Source organism: Phaethon aethereus, assembly GCF_964289735.1.
Source record: "Phaethon aethereus genome assembly, chromosome: 2".
NCBI classification, from domain to species: domain Eukaryota; kingdom Metazoa; phylum Chordata; class Aves; order Phaethontiformes; family Phaethontidae; genus Phaethon; species Phaethon aethereus.
Genome location: NC_138582.1, coordinates 160,196,042 through 160,211,635, shown reverse-complemented (window position 1 = coordinate 160,211,635; position 15,594 = coordinate 160,196,042). Strand labels below are relative to the sequence as shown.

Below are 15,594 nucleotides of genomic sequence, written 5' to 3'. Positions count from 1 at the left end.
GAGTACAGAGTATGCATTCTGTCACCACTGTACACGTTTCTGAATTACTGTATTAATGGGCAGAATAAATGCTACGATTGCAACATGAGAGGGATGAAGAGTTGACAAAGTAACAGAAACTTACCACCTGCATATGCAAGAACATTAAGTACCACATGCATTTTCTTAATATGTCTACAACCAAGCAACCAAAGGAAATAAAATGAATGCTTCTTACTGAAAATCATTTTCTTAAACCAACTTTGAGCTTAAGGAGTGAAAAATCTTACCTGCAAACATATTGCCAGGTTAACTCTACAGCCAAGTGATGTGCTCACAGCCCGCGGATGGAGACCAAGGTCTTTAAATAATTTTGAAAATGACTGAGTAAGAGCTATCCGAGGTCGTTCTTCAGCCACTACTACACATGTCCGTACACGTGAAAGGTCCAGTCCCCTTGCCTAAAAAGAAGTCAAAAAGTAACAAAGGCCACAAATGGTCAGATTTAATGAAAAACAGTTAGTAGTACTTTAAGTGTATTAGGTAGGTATTATGATTCAAGAGGAATAGCGGAATAGAGGCTAAGCTGCCAGTATAATTTCCATCCTTCCCGGAGGCCGGATGGCCAGATGACAATCTAATAGCCGTAGAAGAGCAGACATACTTGCTTGTCATCTCAACGTTAGCACGTAGGAAGAGATGGGTATGCTAATTCTGAAGGGAAGTAATACTATTTCCCAATACTAATTCAGAAAGCTAGTGAATAATAGCAAACAGGAAAGAGTGTCTAGCCTTGGAAAAACTGATTAGGAAATTATTAAGCGAGGATGGTAAGGGCTGGAGACATCATAAATATCAGTATCCCAAGATCTAATTTATTTCAGTAGCATACTGGAAATTTTAGATGATTTCAGAAATGTAACTGCCTACCTGGCTTTTAATTCTGGGGAACAAAAAGAGAAGATACACTCCCCCCTCACCCTCAATGGAGACAATCCAGTTAAAACAATACAGTATTTTTAAGTATGTGGTTATTTAACTACAGGGGCTAAAACCAAACTAGTACTTCATATAATCAGGGAATTCATAAAATATAATATATAATATAATATAATACTCCTTGTGCTTCTTGGATGTCTACACCTCTGTTTTCCAACGCTTGCCTATCAACACAAGCTGCAACACAGATCAGAAAGCTTAGGTAAATAAAAGCCTTTCCTTGATGTTTAAAAGCCTGGTGATCTGAAAGAGAATGACTGATATTCATATATAGCCTTTGGCAAGGAATAACACAGGTTCTGTGGAAGCTGCCCTTGCCCTCTGATGACTTTCTCCTCGCTGCAGACATTTAGCACAGCCGTTCATGGCAGGGAAGGCTCTCAAACACCACCGTGCAGACGACACATTGTGCGGGACAGCAGAGTTACTTACCTTCAGCGACTCTGTTTGCGAACCGAGTCCCTTAGTACAAAGCTCCATGACCGAATAGGAACAAAAAGTGTCTCTCACTTTGTACTGACTCACAGCAAGAAGCCACAAAGCAGGATTGGTCTCCAGTTCTGAGGGAGGAATCAAAATAGACTGGTGTCCTGAATAAACACTGTAAAAACACAAGATTAGTTAACGCAGGCTAAATGCCTGTGTCTGCAGATGTTTACAAGCTATGGAGTACTAGAATATAAAGTTTATCACAGCACTGGATGAACCATGTAATGTCTTACGGCGCTCTACAGGTCCAGTAGTTTAACATGAAAGTTTAACTCTGTTTTTTAATCATGAGGAATGCAAGCAGAACATGCTCCTAAAATACTAATTTATCAAAAGGCCCATGGACTTTGCTGTTAGAACTGTACCAGAGAGAAAAATAACTCAGTTATTAATGGTGCTAATAAACAGTATCATAATATCAACAAAATTATGTGTTGCTGACAAATAATTAAGATTGAGTAATTACCATTTTAAGATACCTTGATTAAAAGAATACTTGATTTCTTAATATGGAAATAACCTCTCTCCTGCTGAGGCAAGCAAGAGGTTTGCAATCATTTTCAAAGGAGTAAAACTGGCCCCAATTTAGCAATCCTTGTGGCTTTAAATTTCTTCTGTGAAAGTTTTATGAACTTTTAAAACCCGAATATACTACATGTCTTGTTTATTGGATACCCAGTGCACGTAAGTATTGAGAAGAGGCACTTATCAGGGTCCCTGAAGGAAACAATTATGTCAGAGCTAATTTCTCTGGTACCCAAGATTCTCCACAAGGGAAAAACATATTCCCAATTTGATGTCTCTATTTCCCGTGGGCCCTGTGTTGTTCACTCATCTCAGACAGGCAGATTTACCATCAATTTTACAGTCCCCCTCACATCTTAATTTGTGATTTGTAGATATTTCAAATTGGAATGGTCATAGCATAAAACCCCCAAATTACAGAAGTTCTGAGAAAGGGCCATAAAGCCCCAGAGATTTATGAGGCACATGAGAGAAGTCAATTTGTGACTTGAAAACTTGAAATATCAGCTTGGTAAAGTAAAATGGACATTTTCAAATCCAAGTGCCTGAGGTAAGACAAGAAATGGAAATTTATTTTCAGGAATATAAGCATCTCTGTAACATTTGACGTTAGGAAGAAGATACACACCTTTGAAATTCTTGAAGATGGGCTGCTCACACAGTTTCCCTCCTTGGTGACTGAGTGTCCCCCACTCCCCCCAAACCCAGATGAGAATGCTTTCAAAAGCTGTGCAACTTAGAACAAGGTTTGTGTGACCTGGATGTCTTTACTTGGTATGTTAAAGGCATAAAAGGTCTAGAAGTTCAGCCACAATGGCAGTTAATAATCCAAATAGTTTAGGTCTCTGCTGAAGTATTAGCCAGAGGATGTCATGGAATATGTATGAACTACAGTTCAACTAATTTCATTTATCTTACAGTAAGGATTTTATCTTTGACTGCTTGTCCACATTCACGCCACTCTTGATGATTCATGACCAGTGACTTGCCACGAAGCAATGTGTTCTCAGATAAGGTTGACATAACGACTATAGCACAGGACGGTCAAATGAAGCATTATGCTTTTATGTTGCTTTTATGGAATCAGAATAAAGTATGACTGAACCTTGAGCATGTACTTCATAAACATGTGAGAAGAGACGTTGGCAAAGTTACCCATGCCTGAAAGGAGTAACCCCTGAGCTTGAGTGACAGATCAAACCCAGCTAGGGAGTAGTAACAGTTTTTATCATAAATATTACTTCACGCTTTCTTTCTCGGCCAATTCTATTAAGTTTTTCAGAGAAGACCAAAAGGTCTTAGTTTTTTATAAATTTAAGTTTAGGGCCCCACAAACAATCAAGGTGTGTGATCTGTCTAGTAAATACATAATTCTTACAAACAGGAAGCTGTAACCACTCGAGTAAGAACCTGGGGTAGGCTCCAATCTGTACAAATGCAGTTATACAGCAATTCAGCATCAAACCCTTCCCCGCTGTCCCTGAACTCCTCTAGTTGATGCAACCAGTATCAGGAGGTAAAAAAATATCTGCACAATAATAAATAAGCTGCCAGGGGGTCAAATGTGAGAGAATTATTACTCAGAACCACATTAAGATCCTTCAAGTGCCACTTACTCAACTGGGCACATCATCCCAAAATCAAAACAAAATCAAAAGAACAAACTTTATCCCTGTACTGAGAGATGCTCACACAAACTCCACAGCAACAAGGGAGGAAGAAGCTGCATTGCTTTCAGTAGAAGAAAGCAAAGAAGTAGAAGAAGAGAAAATTGATTCCAAGGGCATTTTACCAGGAAATAGTCCAAAATGGTGGAATTTGGGAACACAAATTTACACCAAAGACAAATCTTTTCCTCCTCAGCAGCACTAATGAATGGAGGTCAACTGTCTCCCTCTCTTGATCAACTTATGCTGACAAGTAAGAAAGGTACTTGTGTTTGCTCTTAACCTCCCACAAACAGCCATACAGCAAAGCATAAGGATTTGGATGCAAAATAATCCCATCTTCTCCAGACTGAGGGGAACAATCACTCTTATGATCAGACTTTGACTAAAAAAATCACTCTGATTAGACAGAAATAAATTAAGATGTTGCTAGCACCTTTTCTGTGTTTTCTAATCCCTCAGAAATACCGAGGAGTTCAGAATTAAACTGTAATATCTAGCTGCAATATCTATTAAACTGGAAATATCTAGCAGGAAGGAAACTTCTGTGGTGCAGAACTCAGACATGCGCTGCTCTTGTCTCAGTACATAATTATACCTGGAAACTTGATGACCAATACAGACTTTGCTTACCGAGCTACGGTTTAATAACCCATCCATATCATCTGATTTGCTAGAGCAGTTGGTGGAGCTAGGAGGAGAACTGCAAAGCCCTATTTCTGGGATGAATGTGCTGGTTCCACAGCTGAAGTAGTTTATACAGCACCTGGCCACCACGATGTCAGTCATAACTTGGCTCCCTGAATCAATCTCAGAAACATTATGCAGGTTTTGTACTCCAAGCTACAAAATGTTCCTGGTAGCCACATATCCTTGCAAGTTTGCAGACTTTATACTTCCACGATAACCCCTGAGAAGCTGTATGTCACCAACATTTCGGTGGAGAGAAGCTCAGAAAAAAAAGATACTCCTTTGTATAGCTGGTTGAAACATTTCTACCACTGGCGGTTTCAAATCACTGTGAGATATTAAGAGTATGGATGCCAACAAGACTGCAGTTGTGGAAGGCTGCTTTGGAGATGCTGGATAAAGCTAGATACGGTCCCAAACCTATAGGAAGTTCTGTCAGTGCTGCCTCCGTGTAATTCTAGGTATGCTAGAGATGTTTGCTAGGTGCATCTAGGTATGGTACAGGTGGTAGAATTAATACTGAAATTGAGGCACTGAAAAAATAGACAGTTCCATCTCACCTTGAAACATGATAGTCATCAAGAGATGGCTAAGCTGTCAGCTTTCTTACTCTCATACCGGAAGCAATAAAATTGTCATGAACACTGTGGCATCAGGGGAATCAGATGGGACACTGGGAAAAGTTGGGGGTTTAAATATAAATTGTAGAAGCTAAAATTACTGTTCTGAAATGGCAACAATTATGATATATTGGAGTAGGCACAAGAATTTAGTTATACAAATACTGGGAAGGAATTGAATTAAGATTGTTTCTTCCACTGCTATAGAAATTGGTTGTCACAAAAGTAGCTGCATCTCCTGATACAAATCTTTTAACAGGAGTAGACACAGTGCAGAACTGCAGAGACTATCTGACAGACCTGGATATCTGTTTATCAGTCTCCATCATTTTTAGAAAATGCAAAAGGAGTAGGCAAAAAAGAACACAAAAAAGGAGAGAGACTACAGAGCATGCCTGCATCATCCTGTCACCGTGACTTTTGGGATGCAGATGCAGAGTGAAATGCAGTGGTAGCTGAGGTGGGAGATCACCTTTTAAAAATGCTGTCTTCCTTTAGGGGACTGCAAAGCAATCTGGGGAAAAAAAAGTATTCACATGGTGGACACAGCCTTGGATTTTGGCAGTAAGTGAAGAGAGCCTTGTCTGCCTGCACTAAGCAAGGGCTGCCCAAGGACAGGAATATTACAGTTAAATGCACCAGGATGTATTTCGATATGACGGTGCCATCTGATCACAACCCCAATTCCACTGCCTGGCAGGCTGTTTTGGCAGCATATGGAGATGCCTGGAAGGACATCTTGGCAATTAACTGTTCCACTGAATCAAAGATTTACCCCATGTTGTGCTGAGGCAGATTAACAGTAAAGTCTGAGGTTTTATTATAGTTCCAATAATTTCAGCAGGGCAATAAATGCTGACAAATGGCAACTGCAATTTGCAATTGCATTCTGGCAGGTTGCTGACCTGTCCCTGCCCTTACTTCTGGTGTCCTTCTCAAGTGATAGGAGCTGCTTTCCCTCTTAACTGCAGGAAGCAGGGAGCTACTGCTGAGTCTTAGAAGTATATGCATTTAGTTTCTGCATTTCTACAGTTGGTATTTGGCATTTGATGATGAGGGACAGGTATGCGAATTGGGCATTTGGTAGAGCCCAAAATAATTGAGTTGCCATGCCCATAATTCAAAGTCTGTGAAAAGAGTCTGCATGCTGAGGGAACCTGAACGTGACTGAGCAAAAGCCTTCACAATCATCGGGACCATAGCTTGTACGAAGGATGGTACATGCCACAGAGGAGAGTGTTTGCTCATATGTCTGACTAGGTTTCATAGGACTTGGGCCAAAATTAAACCTTTAGTTCTCCTGGAGACACACTATGTGCACAGAAAAGAGCTTTTGGAGAAAAAGTAAAGGACCTCACACCACCTGCAGAGTCCAAAGATGCCCAGCTGGCATACACTGCACTAACAACATGACTGCACATGGTAAGCAGATAAGCAACCAGTACTAAAGAGACAGATACCTCACAAGAAGTTTAACTCATGTACAGCAGAAGGGATCACTGTGTAGGGCACGCAGATTTGCCCAGAAATGAAAAAAAAAAAGATCTCACTCATAAATCTTGATAGGCTTCTGGTGCCTATTCCTACAGGAGTAGGTCCAGTCCTTGCAACCTCCACATCAGTGTACTAGGAGCTGGTGAGAGCAGTGCCATAACCCAGCACTTTGCTTTAACTCAAGCTCTGGCATTGGTACCCCAGTTGGATACTTGTCTCTAGTTAACACTGAAATGCAGCATTTTGCTCCTGTAGTGCCTGCACCACCAGCTAGGACAGTGCTGTCTGCCCAGAAGGAGAGCCAGAGGTTAACTCAAACTTCTTGTTACTGGCATGTCTTCAAAAGGCTTTAACCTCCCCTTTTCAGAGAGGTGTTTGCACCTCTGAGCAACCTCTGAGCCTCATATGGGAAGCTTTGTAACATGGCTCCAGGTTGCTCCTGGACACTTTTGAACAGATGTGTAACTTCTCATCGGGAAGCGTGTTGTTGACTGCTCCTGAGCACAAACACATCACCTGGCAGCACCAGGAGCGGGAATCATACAGTCACTTGCTGGAACTTGGGGTGCTCAGGGCCATTTCAACACAAAGTTCCTTTATTTAAATACTTAAAGCAGGTGAGCAAGTTTTAAAAATCGGCTATGTTTGTATCCTTTACCTTCCATGTCAGAATTATCCTTTTCTGATGTGATATTTAGGCTTCTTTATGCAGTCTTGCCTTTTTTACTATAAATGGGCTGGAAATTGATTGAAATGCTCATGCTTGTCAGATACCTTCAAGTTAGCCTAAAAAACCTAACAATAATTAATGAGTCCTAGCACATTGAAGTTTTCTACAATGCAGTTCTCATGCTAATGCTGCAATTCCTTGCTTACTTCTTGCACCATTCCACCTGTTTGCTTAACTTGAAACCCTGCAGTCTCTCGCTGCAGAAGCTAACCAGCACCCCCACTGGGGACTTCAGCTTGTGGCTATGGAACAGAGACAGCAGGAGCAGGACAGGAGAAAGCCACTTCATTGGACCTTACCCGGAAAGTCCTCCCAGGATCATTCCATAGCATTCATGCTATTTATTACGTGGTCACTGTGGACTGGAAAGTTCAGTTCCTCTCGCTCAGTCTGAGTCTTACTGACTCGCACTATTACAGTCTCAATTTCTGAGAATATATATAAAAATTATTTAAAAGTATTAATGTACTTAATTTTAATTTCAGCAAGGACAATTCTTTCTTCCAGTAGTAAAAGCAGAACTGCAATATGGGTTGGCTTAGCTGGGCTAAAACGGAGGGAAAATTCTTATTCTATTGCATCATTCAGCATCTATCAATTAAGTAAATACTCAGTAACGAACTGTAAAATGCTCTATTCTGCTCCATAGTGAGCAGCATTGAGATAGGAACATCTTAATTTCAGGAAGCATTTTTGAACAATGGGATTCAGTACTGATTTTTTGTACATTGGAGGACACTTTTTTTTCTTTTAAAGAATGTAATACATTCTAAAATGTAATGCAACACAAGTCACAATACTATCATCACCCTCTCTAGAATGGATAAATTAGATTATTAAAGAGAAAAAAGCAAAAATATTGTATTCTTTTATTGAGTCATTAGTAAGAACCTGTTAAACTTAGGAAGTTTCAGGTCCGTGAACTCACATGGAGGTGATGACTGCCACCCAGGACGTGCTGTTCAATGACAAATGTTCCAAGGAAACCCTGCTGGAGCATGCAGCCAGTTTAGAGGGAACACGGTAAATTCCATTTTTAAAAAAATGTATTGCTCTGCTTTGCAAGGTTTCTTTTCTTTATTATTTTATACCCTTTAGGCTATAAAATAATAAATTAAAAAAACCCCAAACTTTGCAAAACTATGCAATATATTCCAAACTTACCAAAGGACTGGCTCCATGCTCCAGCAGCTTTCCTAAGTAGCTTTGACCTCACAGAATAGGGCATTCTGGGGCACCGCAGTGGAGCAGGCCAGCACAACGTCTAAGTACCTACAACGGGGATAAAAGGTTAGTTTTTCTTTCATTCTTTGGTCAATGCCTCCTTTGGTCTACTTAATAAGGGGATTAAAATGTACTTGTCATTTTAACCACACCAGCACAGGAGGTTGCTTTGTCTTCCTGCTGGGTTCCTAAAACAAGAAGTTTCTATTTAACTCTCAAAGCCCCTTAGTTGATCAAAAATTGAAGATCTAACATCATTTCCATATGCCATTAGAAGTAGTAACTTTGTTAATGGGAGTGGTGACAGAAAATCTTAACTTTACAGTAGAATCCTCCGAGGTAGAAATCTGGCCTGTAAGATGTTGGGGAGGATTTTGTTATGCTAAATTACAAAGACTAAAATGTAAAGTTGAAAAGTTTTAAGCTGTGAAGAATAAGAGTCTAATAACGTCCAGGATGTATTTTTTGCTATCACATCAAACAGTATTCACTTCTAAAATGGTAATGAAATGGAAATTAAGTTTGTAAGTGGAATTAATGAAGCTGTATCTGACGTCAGCTTTCTCTAAATGACAGTCACAATTCAAGCAGCCTGCAATATTTCTGGTTTTATAGGAACAAGAGATCAGTGGCAAAGAAGAGACTGACATGATGGTTCATAAGATGGGAGTGTTGCTGGCCTGATCTCAGTTCCTTCAACTCCCTTGTTTCCTTTCTCTTCTTTGAAAATGGTATAAAATTTTCTATTCCTTCTTGCTTTCTCCCGAAGGTTTGCTGCCTTATGCACTTTCCAGCCATAAACAATCTTCTCCTAAAAGGCGGAATACTACCAGTATTGGCAAGGATCTAAGTGCAGCAAATGCTCATCTGTTGCAAATATGCTTCTGGAAGAAACAAACATTTCTGTATTCAGGGGAGTCATGGGCACCACAAATTACTTGGGTTTGGGACAGGTCAACATTTATCTGTTATGGTTCTATCATGATGTTGCATAGAAGTTATTCTTGGATGCTCCGTGTCCCAATATTATCCCACACAACAATACACTCCTTAGCTGAGCTCTCCTATGGTGCCCTGCAGTCCTTCCCTGGTCTCACTGAACGCATCATGGCAGATCTGGCTCAGCCCCCAACAGAGCAAAGGCCTAACAGTGTTGACACCAGGGCATGCTGGAACACTTAAATCTATATAAGAAATACTCAGCTGACTTTAAAAAGTCAACATTTAAAAAATATAACTTAAACAGGGTCATTTAATTTAAATTCTCAAAATTTCTGAAAGGTTTTCTGAGTTTTTTTGCAGCCTCAATATTTTTATTTTTGTGTTGGGGAAATAAGACATTGAAATGAAATGATTTTTCAAAACAAAGAAATATTTCTTTGTTTTCAAAACAAAGAAATATTGTGGGTGTTGGTCTCTTCTCCCAACTAACTAGTGACAGGATGAGAGGAAATGGCCTCAAGTTGCACCAGGGGAGGTTTAGATTGGATATTAGGGAAAATTTCTTCACCGAGAGGGTGGTCAAGCATTGGAACAGGCTGCCCAGGGAGGTGGTGGAGTCACCATCTCTGGAATTGTTCAAAAAACGTGTGGATGTATCGTTTAGGACATGGTTTAGGGGACATGGTGGCGCTGGATTAATGGTTGGACTTGATGATCTTGAAGGACCTTTCCAACCTTAGTGATTCTGTGATTCTGTGATTTAATCCCTATGTAAAATTTGAGATAATATCAGGGCAAGTATAGTTTAAATCAAGAAAAACTTATAAAGAATGAGTAAGATCATATTGTTAATCCTTGCCCCATTTAATATTTAATAACAAATATTTCAAAAGGGCAATAAAACAGGCTGATAGCCTACTTTTAAATAAATAACACTTGCTGAAAATGAATTGTTGCAGTTGTTATCAAATATTGCTTCCTTCAGTTATTTAGTAAATTGGTAAAAAGTTTATCCAGAGTATTTTTATTTCCCCCCTAAAAACAGCAGTACTGCTAACACCAAAGAACTTTCTATGGAGGGAGCAAAGATGTCGGGCTACTGTGACTCTAAGATGTCTTCATAAAAATGTGCTCCATTAACACTCCCACAGCTCTTCCCCTTTGCCTCTGCATCAACCCAGCTAACTTAAAACACGAAAGAAAGAAGAAAATCAATGGAACTGCTGTCAGTGTTGAACTATAACTTCCCTGGAGTAGAGAGACTGACAGAATTGTTAACTTTCTAAACTTCTTATTAACAAAAAAAGCTGATTCTCATTTCATTAGACATGTTCTTTTCTGATAGTTTTGCTACTGCCATAGAAGTATCCTGCAAGAAGGATATACACTTCCACATCTCTGCAAAAACTGCATCCATACGCCCCACAAACAATGAAGTTCCCGATATCTACTCATGCTTTCAAATTAGAGAATGAAAAAGAGGACACCAGAAAACCACTTCCTTAAGGTAATACTGGTAGAGCGCTGCCTTCATCAAATAAAACTAGCCAGACTCTGCAGGGATAGCAGTAAAACAGCAGGAGGTCAATGAACAGCTGTGTTGCTCTGCTTAGACTCATAAGTCTAAATACCTATGGCCATGCCCCACTCAAAGCATGTTCTCCATACAGCACTCTCCATAGATCTTCCAGCAATTCCAATTGCCTATGTCAGTCCCAGAGGTATTGTCTGTTCTTCCCACCCTTTTATCACTCACATCACCCAGTTTGTTGTGTTATAGAACAATGGAAACAGTATTTCAAAAGGCTGAGGAGAAACCTCACCTGCAGAGGCACCAGAGGACAAACCCGAGTCCACAGTAGGGGTCCAAGCAGATAGCGACTTCTCTGGAGGGATAAAGCTCACACTGCAGCTTAATAGAACGACAAAAGGCACTAGTGGCTGCATGAGACATCTGAAAGACAACAGCAAAGTAATTAAAATGATCAACTATGTAATTCGGAAGGCTCATTCCCAAATTGCTCCAAGTGCTTAAATCAGTTACAGAATAAAGAAAACAAATAAATATTGACTTTGTGCTCAGTGTAAACACACATGTAATTTATATCTAAGAAAACATGATTTTCCTTCAAGAGGACATCCAAATAACCGTGAAAGGGGAGGGGAAACAGAATGAATGATAAGTTTGAAGTGATTTAGGGAAAAAGCTGTGAGTGGTTTAAAGCTGTGCTCCCAGCTGTATGCAAAGCTAATGATAATGAGCTAAACTTTCTGGAAGAACAAAGAAGGAATGACTGCAGGATCTGGACAAAGTATTTTGTTGATCATCAGTAACATATTTCTAAGCACATATTTCTTAATACAATTCCACTTATGTTTACTCTATGCCACTGAGGCTGGACATGTTCCAAGGGATGCAAAAGGACCAGCTCAAAACAGGTGTCCACATGGTGATCATCTGCAGTTTGCAGAGATTAATTCTAGTCTAGTTGAATCAAGACCACTTTTTCACACAGGATTAAACTGAACTCTATAGGTCCAGAACTGGTGTTATTCTGTGAATTTTTACACTATACTGGGTGCAACCTATTGAAAAAGCTGAGAGTAAACATAAGTGGAATTTACTTCTTCCAAAGTGATGACAAAACATTTACCAAATTTTCAGAAACCACATAAGTTGTTTAGCTATTTTTTAAATTTAACACCACTACATTATGAGTATAAGCCTTGTGGCCTCTTATGATAGTTTTATAATTAATTAATCACTAGTGATGATCTTTTAGATGGTAACTGTTTACATAAACCTGATGAGTCAGTGTTCTGGAGGCTTTGTTACCCAGATATCAGAAGCTAATCAAGAATTCCCTGATAGATTTATCTGGATTTCCCTTTAGCCACATTATGAAAAGGTTCGTCGACTTGCCCCGCCTTTGACTGTCTTTGAAGCTCTCCAAATACTGACTTTGCATAGTTAGCAGTCATTTCTGCAAGTCTGATAAGGTGGAATTCAGACCTGATTTAATACAGATGACTGCATCCAAAACAGTCATCTAAGGCTCCCTTTAGAAGAAATGAAGACACATGTGACATTCACCCCATTCAAAAATAGATGGTTCAGGTAAGCCAGATAAATTACACCCTAAAAGTCCCTGCTTCTGTTGGTTTATTGAGGAGCCCAATGACTAGTCTACATCTGTAGGCATTGTAGCTATTTAAAGTTAGATGAAGTGAATCTTCCAGGAGTGTCCAATATTTGACCATCAGCCAGCTCAGCCATTTAACCGTCAGTCAACGTCGGGCTGGTCACTTCATTGCTCTGTGCCTAAAATTCTCCATTTGAAAACTGAGAAAATGATGCCTTCTTTGTTTATATAGGCTGACAGCTTCTGAAAATAGATGGATGATGCCAAAAAAGTATGAGGAATTCAATACAGGCTGTAAAGTGTGATACGTCAGCAGAGATTGGTGAAGTAATCATAATCCTTGGATATACAACAGATAGGAGTAAGGAAGTAACAGGTAAGACTAGGAGAGAGATTTTACCTCTGCCTGCATGTTGGTGAAACCATCACTGGCATAGTAAGTAAGTTAGCAGCTAGGTAAAACAGCTTTGATGAGTTGTGGCCAGAGGGTTGGAGAAAATGGCAGAATAGAGATTTAAAGAGCTCAAAATGCCTGAGCTTATCAAACGAATTCATCCATGATTTTTTTGCTGCTTACTCTAGCATTTTCATTATATATTAATATACCGGAGACATCAGCAGTTCCCTTAATTGCATGAAGAAGAGAATATTGAAAACCAATGGCCAGTAGTTGAGTTGCAATAAGGAGGAAACAATGAATGGGCACTTGAACAAGTAGTAAAAGGATGACTGAGTCTCATTTCCTTCATAAAATGGAAAGAATAGATGTGTCAGTTGAAGGATGCTTCAGGCAGACAAGCTAGTAGGCTATCCACAGGGGTATCGGAATGAAATTTTTAGTCTGAGTAGGAGGAGGGGGGCTAAACTCACCACACACAGTACCATAGTGAGTACAGAAGAACTAATTTCATGTTAATGGAATCAAATAATGATTGCAAGGTTGCAAAGGAGGAAGCAATTCAATTTCTATTACCAAAAATCAAGAAGAGTTACAAATCAGGAGCAAGGTACCACCTGCCAGCCAGGCATGATAGCAGGAATGCCAGTTTTAACAAGAAATCCCTACCTTTACCCCTGCTAGCATGCCAGTTGTGGAGACACTGAAGTCAAGGTAAGCAAGCGTTTCAGGGTTAGAAGGTTTGTAGATCTGTGCAGGTCGCTTCTTTGGCAAATCATCTAGTGAAAATAGAGAAAGAAAATATGTGTATCTTACTCCCATGACAGATAGACCTCTGAGTGCTTGACAAATACAATGATAAAAGAAGACACAGAGGTCCCCTGCCTTAGTACTCACCTGTATCTAGTACCGGAGGCCATGTTCTGACATCCACTGCTGCTGCCGCCTCTCGCGACCGTAACAATTTACATATTAATTGTGTTGTCATTAAGCAGGCAGAGCGGCTCACCTAGGAATTTAAGAAATAAATAATAACGCAGTGGGATACTGATTAATTCTCCCATGAAAATGAGCAAGACCATGATTTATTTTCTGCCAGAACAGGACACAGGTATATTAGTCTTATGTTTTCCAATCAGGAGGTGGAAAGATGCACAAAAAATGCAGCTCACAAAGCAGAGAGAGTCATGTGAGTTTTACAAATTATATGAAAATTGCACTTTCAAAAGAGTGTCGTAATGAAACTAAAAGCAACTTAACAGTGAGAATGTGACTTTTCCAACACATTATATCACTTATCAACCCAGAATGCCAGTACAGAAGACTGTGACCAAAACATTTCGTATGTGATGGTAATATATCTTGGTTTATAAACAATATTTTCACATAAACCAAAACCTAGCCTGACATTTATATGAATAATTCTACTATCTTAAGTCAATTTTATGTTAGCCATGTATTTCAAAATCCTGTGCTAGTGATAAACCACTGGGAACTCTTCTGATATTGGCGAAAGTAGCTCTTGACCAGAAATTGTGCAAGTGGCACTAAGAAATGAAATGGTGATTTTACTGCAAATACCATCTGCACCGAATTTTACATGACACATGCTGAAGGTATTCTCCTTTTAGATTTGCTATTTTTAAAATACCGTAAGTAGCAACTACAAGAATATTTCTTGTTGATTATAAAAATTAATATATTTAAGGAAATATTCAGACAAACTTTAATATGAACACTGTTAATCACTGAAGATAGTACAGAGGGAAAAATGACAAGGCAGCTTCTTTCTTCTTTTCCCTGAACTTTGGGAATCTGTTCAAATAATGCTAAGAGTATTTTTTTCTTTAAGGTATCTGAAACATTTCATTGCACACTGGGTTTCCAGTGTTCAGCCTAAGGAAATCAGTAACCATACATACAGTAGATTTTACCACTGAGCAGAAGAAATCAGCTTCTATTGACAGTAATCTCATGGAGGTCAACTTTATAGAGCACATTAGGAAATTAGGAGCATACAAGCACTGACCTAGGCTCTACTTAGTTCCTCTAACCCCATGATTTGCCTGTATGGACAATCTAAATATTTAAAGCTAAAAGTGAAGACAAGTGAAGCTACTGTAGCATCCCTCAATCCAATCATGTCACTGTCATGACAAGGCAAGGTAGTGCTTATACAGCTAATCTTAATTATGAAAATCTTGATCTGGGCCATAGTGAAGTCACAAAACAAAAGGAATTTCAATAGTTGATGGTTACTAGTCCTCTCAGGAATTATATCATCTGGAAGACCAGTAGGTTACTAAAATACAGAAAGCCCATGCCTGGAAAGTTGGAGGTAAACACATAGGGACAGTGGGAAGGAGAAAGAAGACATCTTAGCTACAGGTTAGCAACTGCTCGAGATGAGGCTCAATAATGTTCGGTTGTATTTTGCTACTACTAGTTCATCACCAAAACACAATTATGTAGGCCAAATTTTGCTCAGAAGTCATTTTTACTGACTTCAAAAGGTGCTGTGTAGACATACAGCATGCCAGAGCAGGTTTTGAACTGATCGTACCATGAAATTTGTGAGATTGCATTGGTGATGAAGGAACAGTCTCAATATTTTAATTTCCACAAGGTCATCCCTCTCCAAAATGAAAGAAAATCTTGTGTAAAACAGAGCTGAGAGGCTTTTAAGTCAAACTGG

General features: G+C 39.4%; 1 protein-coding gene across 1 annotated transcript in view; it reads right to left on the bottom strand.

The window, feature by feature from the left end:
- The window catches only part of DIP2C (disco interacting protein 2 homolog C), a gene marked incomplete at both ends in the record, with an annotated part of 330,160 nt that overhangs the window by 36,272 nt on the left and 278,294 nt on the right, over positions 1-15,594 (bottom strand). Inside the window, 5 exons of the mRNA XM_082015390.1 lie at positions 270-440; positions 1,411-1,579; positions 11,183-11,313; positions 13,569-13,678; positions 13,797-13,908. Of these exons, the coding sequence (XP_081871516.1) occupies positions 270-440; positions 1,411-1,579; positions 11,183-11,313; positions 13,569-13,678; positions 13,797-13,908 (693 nt within the window). The remainder of the gene's footprint in view (positions 1-269; positions 441-1,410; positions 1,580-11,182; positions 11,314-13,568; positions 13,679-13,796; positions 13,909-15,594) is intronic.